The 9,669-nt window shown below is 49.7% G+C and overlaps 1 protein-coding gene across 1 annotated transcript; it reads left to right on the top strand.

Moving 5' to 3' along the window:
- The first annotated feature begins 1,302 nt into the window (after nt 1-1,302).
- Nucleotides 1,303-9,563, top strand: Ift22 (intraflagellar transport 22). The gene is made up of 5 exons (XM_057763425.1): nt 1,303-1,452; nt 4,934-5,010; nt 5,136-5,225; nt 5,475-5,677; nt 6,855-9,563. The coding sequence occupies exons 1-5, from the start codon at nt 1,414-1,416 to the stop codon at nt 7,001-7,003; spliced, it is 558 nt and encodes a 185-aa protein (XP_057619408.1). The 5' UTR covers nt 1,303-1,413; the 3' UTR covers nt 7,004-9,563.
- The last annotated feature ends 106 nt before the right edge of the window (nt 9,564-9,669 follow it).

Genomic DNA, 9,669 nt, shown 5'->3' with positions numbered 1-9,669 from the left:
AGCGATTCTACAGGAATCTACTTGGCAAGGGGAAATGCACTCTATAGTTTATCTCTCATCAGAAAAGGAAGCTCAAGATGGGAAAGAAGCTAAGGAGTTCCATCTCTGAACCCAGCCTTGCCCAATGGCCTGGCACCAATTTCTCCTAAAACCCAGGTCAGTGACTTAAGTGTTTCACTCCAAAAGTTGGAGTCGGGAGCACAAAGTTCCCTTCAATTTTTCCACATTGTATAAAGGAATAAATAACTTTTCTGAGGGTCCCTGGTCTTTTGAAACTTTTAATTTTTTAATGCATGCAAAAGAATGTGCGTAATATACGGCCGCAATGAAGCAAAAGCAATAAAATGAACCACCTGGGACCAATATAATGATGCCAAAAAGTATGAAAGAGGGGACTGGAGAGATGGCTCAGTGGTTAAAAGCACTTGCTGCTCTTGTAGAGAACCTGAGTTAGGTTCCCAGCACCCAGTTTGGGCAGCTCACCTCAGCGCGCTAGAGAAGCTCCGGATGGCCAAGAACAATCTCAGCATCGAGATAAACAATGGCAGGGCTGGCAAGTGGCTCAGCAGATACAGGCCCGTGCCATCTGACCTGAAGACCAGAACTTCATCCTAAATGTGTGTGGTGGGAGGAGAGAATTTACTCCCATGGGTGGGCCTCTGAGCTTCACGTGTCTGTCATGGTAGATGCGAGAGATAACGCGCGCGCACACACGCGAAGAAAGAAATATAACTTTTTTAATTTAAAAAAAAAAGTTGGAGGTCGAGAGTGGTGGCTCACGCCTTTAATGCTGGCACTTGAAAGGCAGAGGCAGAGCAAGTGATCTCTGTGAGCTCGACCAGCCTGGTCTACAGAGAGAGTTGGACTGGGGTGTGGTTCAGCAGCAGAGTGTTCGCCAAGACTTCATGAACACCTGAGTTCATTCTCCAGCACCCACGGAAAACAACAACCACCTTTTAAAATCGGCACGAGCTGGACTGAGGTGCAGCGCAGGCTAACACATATAAATAAGACCCCGGGTTTCAACCCTCAGTACGAGGAATGAAAGGGAAAAAAAAATCACAGTTCTGGCTTCCAGTCCAGCTTAGCAGCTCCCCGACTCCCTGGAACGTTCACGGTGACCGGGAGAAATAAAGCAGATTGGAGCCTGATCATTCCGGAACCCCTTCCGTGTCCAGAATGCAGCCAGCAGACCCAGCTTTGCTTTTGTTTTTTGGTCCTCCTCGGCTTCCATAGCAGACCCACTGTTTCAGACCCCGGAACTGGCCGAGTTTCCTAGGTTTCTGCGCAGCTGTCCCCCGGTCACCGTGGAAACCGATCAGCCAATCGGAGCGTGTGGCCCTTCTGGCTGACGCGGCGGGATCCAGCGTGCATTGGCGGTGGGCTTCCGCGGGTTCTGGATAACGGACAGCGATGCTGAAGGCCAAGATTCTGTTCGTGGGGCCCTGCGAGGTGAGACCGGCCGGGTTCGGGAAACTCCTAGAACTGGGGTTCTTTCCAGGAGGTGCAACTGGGACCAGCGTCCCCACTGGGGGCTACAGCTGGCCTTACGTGACCTGCGGAGCTGCCAGGCCTTGATCCAGTTCACCCCACCCTGGTAGTGGAGGAGAATCTTGAGGTACCCAGGTCTGAAGGCCAACGGGAATGAGGGGCATCTCATGACTCCCCTTCGAACCTTCCCCGCAAAAGGAATCTGTCAACGGGATGAGAAAACTAGATTTTTTTCAATATAGAGTCCTGGAGCAAGTGGCTATTGATTATGAGGGAATTACTACGTAGGTGATGCACACTATACACCAAATTAAAACTCAGATGGGCCAAAACTAAACATGCAAATGAGTTCACTGTAGAAGAAGCTAGGTGTATTGGCACATACCTGTAATACCAAGACTCCAGGAGGCAACAGGGGAGGATCATCACAAGTTCAAGGACAACCTGGGCTACGTGCTGAGTTCTGGGACATTCTGGGCTGCAATGTGAGATGCTGTCTCAAAGTAACAAATTGTGTGGGGGGGGGAGAGAAAGAGAAAACAGAAGATGAATATGTGAATATGTAAAATCACCTAGCTGGTTTATTAAAACTCAAATCTCTGAGTACCAGCTCAGAAAGTTATCTTATGTTAAGTTTTGTTATTTGGTGACAATGTAGTTCAGGCTGGCCTTGAACTCAAGACCCCCCTGCTTCAGCTTCCCAAGTACTGGGACTATAGGCCTGTATCACCCTGCCCTGAATAGCCTAGTTATTGCTCCTGAGTAGTTCTGGGAAGAATGTCGAAATTCAGATTTTGTACATTGGTCCATAGAACCACTGAGAACCATTGTGCATTCATGGGTGAATATATGGCAAAGATGAGGTCTTAATCTTAAATTAGGAGGCTGGGAATGTGACTGGATGATAGAATGTTTGCCTGGCATACGGGAATCCCTGGGTTCAATCCTCAGCACCACATAAAACTTTCGTGGTGGCACATGCCTCGATTCCAGTATTTGGAAGGTGGAGGCAGCATGATCGGGAGCTCGAGGTCACACTCCTGGCTACGATAACAAGTCTGAGGCCAGCCTGGGATACATAAAACCTGTCAAAGAAAGAAATTCTAATCCCGAGTTAGGGAGGAGTTCAACACACACAGAATCTAGGAAGGACTGAGCCGTGCATTGTGCTCAGACCTCAGCACGCAGGAGACTAAGACAGGAGGATTGCCACAACTCCGAGGCAGTCTGGGCTACATAGGGTTGTTGAGGCTAGCTTGGGGCAGAGAGGAGGAGAAGGCGGCTCAATGGATATGACAGCCAGGACTGGAAAGAAGGTTTGGGGTTAAGATCACATAGAGCTCTTCTTTTGCACAGATCTTCGTTTGGTCCCCAGCACTGTAGCTGTTGTTTGCTTGTTTGTTTACTCTTTGGGGGCCACCACCAGCTCCCTAATAAACAAACGGAGACTCCTTCTTATGGCTGCCCGGCCTTAGCTTGCCTTGTTTTTCTACCTTTCACTATCCTGTTTCTCTTCTTCTGTCTTTTGCCGCTGGGCTTCTTACCTTTCTTTATGCTATATGCCTTTCTTTTCCACTCTGTGACCGGCTGTGTGCCTGGCCCTGGTGTCCTCCTCACCACCTTGTCTCACTCCTCTCCCTTTTTGCATCCATTTCTAGCCTAGATTTCTCCAGTTTATTTTCTCTGCCCACCATTCCCCCATCCCTCTCCTGCCTAGCTATTGGCCATTCGGCTCTTTATTAGACCAATCGGGTGTTTTAGGCAGCTAAAGTAACACAGCTTCACAGAATTAAACAGATGCAACATAAAAGAATGCAACACACCTTTGTATCATTAAGCAAATGTTCCACAACTTAAATAAATGTAACGCATCTTAAGCTAATATTCCACAACAAGCTCCCGTGCCAGCTAACTCACAACTGCCCATAACTTCCAGTTCCAGGAGATGTGACAGCTCAGGCACTCAACACGCACAGACACATGCACAGACTGGGCATAATGGTACATGTCTTTAATTCCAGCACTGAGAAGACAGAGACAGGTGAGTCTGAGTTGGGGGCCAGCCTGATTGATATAGTGTTCTAGGCCAGCCAGGGCTATATAGTAAAACCCTGTGTGTGTGTGTGTATTAAATTTAAAAGAGAGCACAGTTGTAGTTTGGAAAAAGTTTGCAAGATTTGTTACAGATCTAGGTTTGGCGATAGTGGTAATTTCATCATTTTGAAGGCCGAGGCAGGAAGATTGACCATTGGTACCCAGCTTGGGCTACATGACAAGTCCTTACCTCAAAGCAAGTGGTTTAGAGAACAGAGTTTAAGTGCAGAGAGGTTTTTGGGGGGATTTGTGCTTGTCTCTGTTTTTCTTATATGGCTTTTGGGTTTGCTTGTTTGTTCATTGAAACAGGATCTCAGGAGCCTAGAATGGACCTGGCCTACTAATCGTCCTGTCTCTTCTCGCCACCTCTCCAACCCTTCTCTCCCCCTTCTTCCCTTTTGCCTTTCTCCTGTCCTGTGGAATTTTGCAGGGGCTCTCTCAGATTTAAGCCACTGGCTTCTGAGGAATAATTTTATTTGTTTTATATTGAGGCCTCTGCAGTATTTGTTCAGTGGGCCATGCAAATACGCAAAGAAGATCTGAAAAGCAGACCATGGCTCTGAGGAGGGAATGGGTGGGTGGGTGAGAGGGTGGGTGGATGGATGGATGGATGGATAGTGTGAGTGAGTAGCTGAGTACATGGATGGACGAGAGGGTGAGTGGATGAATGGGGTGAGAGGGCGGTGAGTGATGGAGGAGTTAGTGGGTGGTTGGTGGATGGACAGCAGGGTGGGTGGAAACCTGCTTTGAGTAGAGGGCTCAGAAAGGCTGTCTTACAGTCCTGTTGACTTTTTACAGGAATGTTGATTACTTACATAACACATGAAAAGAGGCAGACTGCTGACCTGTGACCCAACCAGCAATGGTCCACAAACCTGGGTCTCAGCCTTGACCTTGGTCCTCTTCCTGACCTCGTAGCTGTGACAGACTGATTGGCTAAAGCTGTGGAGAAAGGCAGGGGAGGGTGGCGGGACACACACTTACCTGGGTCTGTGTGGTGTTGTTTGTTTCTGGTTTTCTGTTCTCAGGTAAGTTAACTGAGGACCAGCCAGACTGTCGGAAAGGCTTGCTTGGTCCCAGTCCAAGCTCTGTCCACTGCCGCTAGGGCAGGGCAGCATTCTTCCCAACAGTGAGAGCTCTGTCCTAGAGATCTCAAGGAGTCTTGGCCAGTACTTCACCACACCTATTCCCAGGCTGGCCTCAGCGTCTCCCTATGTAGCCCAGGCTAGCCTGGTACTGGCACTCTTGCTGCCTCAGCCACCTGAGTGCTGGGGTTACAGGGGTTACATGGTGGGTGAGGGCTCCTGTGTGGTTTATTTCTCGGCTCCATTTGCTCTTACTTTCACAGAGTGGCAAGACAGTGTTGGCCAACTTTCTGACTGAATCTTCAGACATCACTGAATACAACCCAACCCAAGGTGTGAGGTGAGCCTGTCCAGTCTCTGTATCTAGAGCAGTTGTGGAACACTGTGCATCCCCTACCTCAGGAGCTGTGCATGTTCCAACACGGCTTCCTAAGGAAGGCCCTGCTGCCCTCTTTGTATTTTCAGGATCCTAGAGTTTGAGAACCCACATGTCACCAGCAACAACAAAGGCACGGGCTGTGAATTTGAGCTCTGGGACTGCGGTGGCGACTCGAAGTAGGTTTTCCTTAACATAGCTCTGCTTCGACAGCTGCCTGACAAAAAGTAGAGTCGGGGTTGGGTGCTCAGTGGTAGAGCCCCTGCCTAGAATCCCCCAGTGAGCGGCTGGGGTGTGGTTCAGTGGTAGAGCAGTTGCACACGTGTAAAGCCCAGAGTGCAGCAATAATAATAATAACAAGAACAACAACCACATTGAGAAGCAAGGATGTCCTACCATTGTCTCTTGACTTCCTTCCCTCTTGGCAGGTTTGAGTCCTGCTGGCCAGCCCTGATGAAGGATGCCCATGGAGTGGTGATTGTCTTCAATGCTGATATCCCAAGCCACCTAAAGGAAATCGAAATGTGGTATTCTTGCTTTGTCCAGCAGCAGTTCCTCCAAGACAGTCACTGCATGCTCGTGGCCCACCACAAACCAGGCTCTGGAGGTGACAAGGGCAGCCTGGCTTTGTGTAAGCACCCTAGACTTCTTTCCTTGCTTTTGTCTCCACTGTTTCAAGCATTTCTGGGGGAGGGGTATGTGTGCACGCACGCACTCCCATGCACAAGTGCACAAAAGCATAGTTCTATGTTTATTTGGAAATCATAGATCAACCTTAAGTCTCATTCTCAGAAAAGCCATTCACCTTAGGTCTTTATTTTTTTAATTTAATTTTTTTGTCCTTACTTATGTTTTGTGTCTGCCTGTGTATGCATATGTACCTCATACATACCAAGTCTTCATAGAGGCATGCATTAGCCATAAGGTGCTTGCCTCAAGTCCCCAGTAAGGGGCTGGGGTGTGGCTCAAGGGTAGAGCACCTGCCTAGAATCCCCCAGTGAGGGGCTGGGGTGTAGCTCAGTGGTAGAGCACCTGCCTAGAATCCCCCAGTGAGGGGCTGGGGTGTGGCTCAGTGGTAGAGCACCTGCCTAGAATCTCCCCAGTGAGGGGCTGGGGTGTGGCTCAGTGGTAGAGCACCTGCCTAGAATCTCCCCAGTGAGGGGCTGGGGTGTGGCTCAGTGGTAGAGCCCCTGCCTAGAATCCCCCAGTGAGGGGCTGGGGTATGGCTCAGTGGTAGAGCCCCTGCCTAGAATCCCCCAGTGATGTATTAGGGAACAGCTCTGTTACAGAGCACCTGTCTGATATGCATAAGGCTCCTGGTTCCTTCTGAAGCACCATAGAAAAGACAAAAACAAGAACCTGCCAGTACCTACTTGGGTATCTTTCCTATTGCCAAGGGGCAGTTTCAACTCTTTGTTAGGTTTGGTTTGATTTTTGAGACAGGGTTTCTCTGGTAGCCCTGGCTGTCCTGGAACTCATTTTGTAGACCAGGCTGGCCGCCAGCTCACAGAGATCCATCTGCCTTTGCCTCCCGAGTGCTGGGTTTAAAGCCGTGCACTGCCACCGATGCCATTCCCTGTGTGTCAAGCAGGTTAAAGTTTGTAAGAGTTCAGCATGTCACGGGTGTGCTAGCACATGCGTGAAACCTCAGCACTGGCAAGACTGAGCAGGAGGACCAGGTCCTAAGCATGCCTAGCAGGGAGGGAGGGTGGAAGAAAGTGGTACTCCAGTAGCATGGGTTGTTTCGCACTAGAAAGAGCTTGTTCAACCTTGAAGCCTAATTAATTAGCCTCGTTTCCCCTGTGGAGCTCCCCCCTTGAACAAGCTGAAGCTGGTGCACTCGAACCTGGAGGAAGATCCCGAGGAGGTCCGAGTGGAATTCATCAAGTATTTAAAAAGCATCATCAACTCCATGTCGGAGAGCAGAGACCGCGAGGAGATGCTCATCATCACCTAGTGGCCCTGTGCCACCACCTCCCAGACGATGCTGACTTCCCCAGGCAGAGCTGACACCCCACCCAGCTGCTGACACGCCCTTCTCCCTGTGGCTATAGACGCGTTCCTTATCTGCTAAAAGGTGCCAGTAAGAGTCAGGCATGGTGGCACAGGCCTGTGATCTCAGCTTGTAGGAGGCTGAGGTAAGAGGGCTGAGAATTCAAGGCCAGCCTGGGCAACAGGTGAAGCCCTTATCACAACCCCTCTCCAGAAACAAGAAGTACCCTGCCTGTCTGTCTCAGCTGTCACACCATAAACACATCCTTCCAGCAACCTTCTTGGTGCTGTTTTCAGGTTGAGCTGTTTGTTGGTGGTTAAGGGAATGAAATGGCCAGGAGCAGAGAGATGATGTGATCTCTGATGTCCCTGACAGCAAAAAGGATGTGGTGTTTCTTACAGAGAACCCAGCTAGAGCTGCTACTTCCGGACTTACAGACAACAGTGCTGTGGGCTATAAAGGAATCAACAGCAGGGACCATTGAGATGGCTCAGTGGATGAGCGCGCTTGCCGCCAAGCCTTACAACCTGAGTTCAATCCCCAGATCCCACTTAAAGGTGGAAGGAGCGCTCCGCCCCATTCAACCCCCCTCCACACACACACACACACACAACACAATCGCACTATATAGAACTTTAAAAAGGAATGGGCTGGAAAGACGGGTCGGTGGTTAGGAGCACTTGTTGCTAGTGCTGAGGACCTGAGTTTGGATCCCACATTGGGCAGCTATGTCTGTAACTCTAGCTCCAGGAGATCCAGCCTTTTTCTGGTCCCCATGGGCACACACACACACACACACACACTCTCAGACTGTGTTAGCTACTTTTCCACCGCTGTGGTAACACACCATGACCAGGGCAATTCTAAGAAGAGTTTATGTGGGCTTCAGGTTCCAGAGAGATAGTAGTCCATCAAGACAGGGAGGCATGGCAGCAGGGACAGGAAACAGAGGCTCATATGGAACTGTAGACATACACCAGAGAGAGCAGACAGTGAGTGGGCCCCCTAACCCACCTCTAGAAACATAGTTCCTCAAGCAAGGCCACACCCCCTAGAACTCCCAAACAGTGCCACCAACTAGGAGGCAAGTATTCAAATGCCCAAGGCTATGAGGGAATCTCTTTCAGAACACCACACAAACACAAATATACACAAATAAGTCTTTTTTTAAGGGAGGGGCTCGGCAAAGGACTGGGCCAGCTGTGGGGCTTCACAGTAGGGCATGTGCTTGAGTCCCCCAGCGGATTAGAAATGGATCACTGTTTAGCATGTAGGAGACCTTCAGTTCCATTTCTAGAAAAAGAAAAAACTCAACAATACAAAGTGTCTTTGGTTTTTCGAGACAGGGTTTCTCTGTGGCTTTGGAGCCTGTCCTGGAACTAGCTCTTGTAGACCAGGCTGGTCTCGAACTCACAGAGATTCACCTGCCTCTGCCTCCCAAGTGCTGGGATTAAAGGCATGCACCACCACCGCCCGGCTACAAGGTGTCTTTTTAAAGAAATACAAGGGGTTAGGGAGATGGCTCAGTTGGTAGAGCACTTGAACTTGCAAGCATGAGGACCCAAGTTCAATCCCCTAATCGAGTGTAAAGATGCTGGCATTGTGGCATGTACTGGGGAGCCAGAGCACTGCTGGCCAGCCAACCTATTCTGTTCTGTGAGCTTCAAGCCCATGAGAGACCCTGTCTCAAATAGAAGGTGTGGGCTGAGTGATCAATCCACTTGCCACATGAGCAGGTGGTGAGGACTGGGTTTAGAGTCTCGGAACTCATAAAAGTCAGGCAAGTGTGACCGCTTGATGTAATCCCAGTATGGGAGAAGCAAAGACAGGACCCCCCCCAGGGCAAACTGGCTGACTGGACAAGCTGGGATCAACCAACTCTGGGTTCAGCTCAAGACCCTGACTTAGTAAGTAAAGTGGATCAAGGAAGATGTCTCTCATCACCTTTGGGCTCTGATGGCGCACGCACTCACACACACACACTGAGGCATGTACACAGAAAAGTGGATGTGCCTGAAGGACTGATCACCAACGCTGTGCCCTGGACTTCACACCCATGTGCACACACATGCATCATACAAAGGAAACTGGTTATCTTGGCACATGCTTGTTGTAATCACAGCTGGCAGGAAGTAGAAGCAGAAGAATAGGGACTTCAAGGCTAACCTGGGCTACTTAGACTCTGGATCATTTCTAAACAAGCAGACACCGTGTGCATGAGATAGATCACTGGTGAAAATGTGACAGGCTAGCAGGATTGGGTCCCAGCGTTCACCACGGTCACCATTCTGGGTAACTTGAAGAAACGTTGTTCATGTCGACAAGAAAAGGCTAGTGAGATGGCCCAGCAGGTGATGGCGTGTGCTGCCAAGCCTGGTGACCCGAATTTGATCTGCAGAATCCATACGGTGGCAGGAAAGAGCCAACTCCTGCAAACTGTCCTCTGACCTCCACATGCACACCCCGCAGCACGCTTGCAAGTGTCCTCGGGCACACACATAGTCACAGAAAATAAAGTATGATTCTTGCCTTGGTCTCTTCTCATTTTAAGGCTCCACTCTCAACACTAGAGGTCAGAAGTTCAAAACTGATACCTACTGAGTACAAATCAAGCCGCTCCCCCCCAGGTC

This window comes from Chionomys nivalis, chromosome 3, assembly GCF_950005125.1.
Source record: "Chionomys nivalis chromosome 3, mChiNiv1.1, whole genome shotgun sequence".
Taxonomy (NCBI): domain Eukaryota; kingdom Metazoa; phylum Chordata; class Mammalia; order Rodentia; family Cricetidae; genus Chionomys; species Chionomys nivalis.
This window is presented reverse-complemented; position numbering and strand designations above follow the sequence as displayed.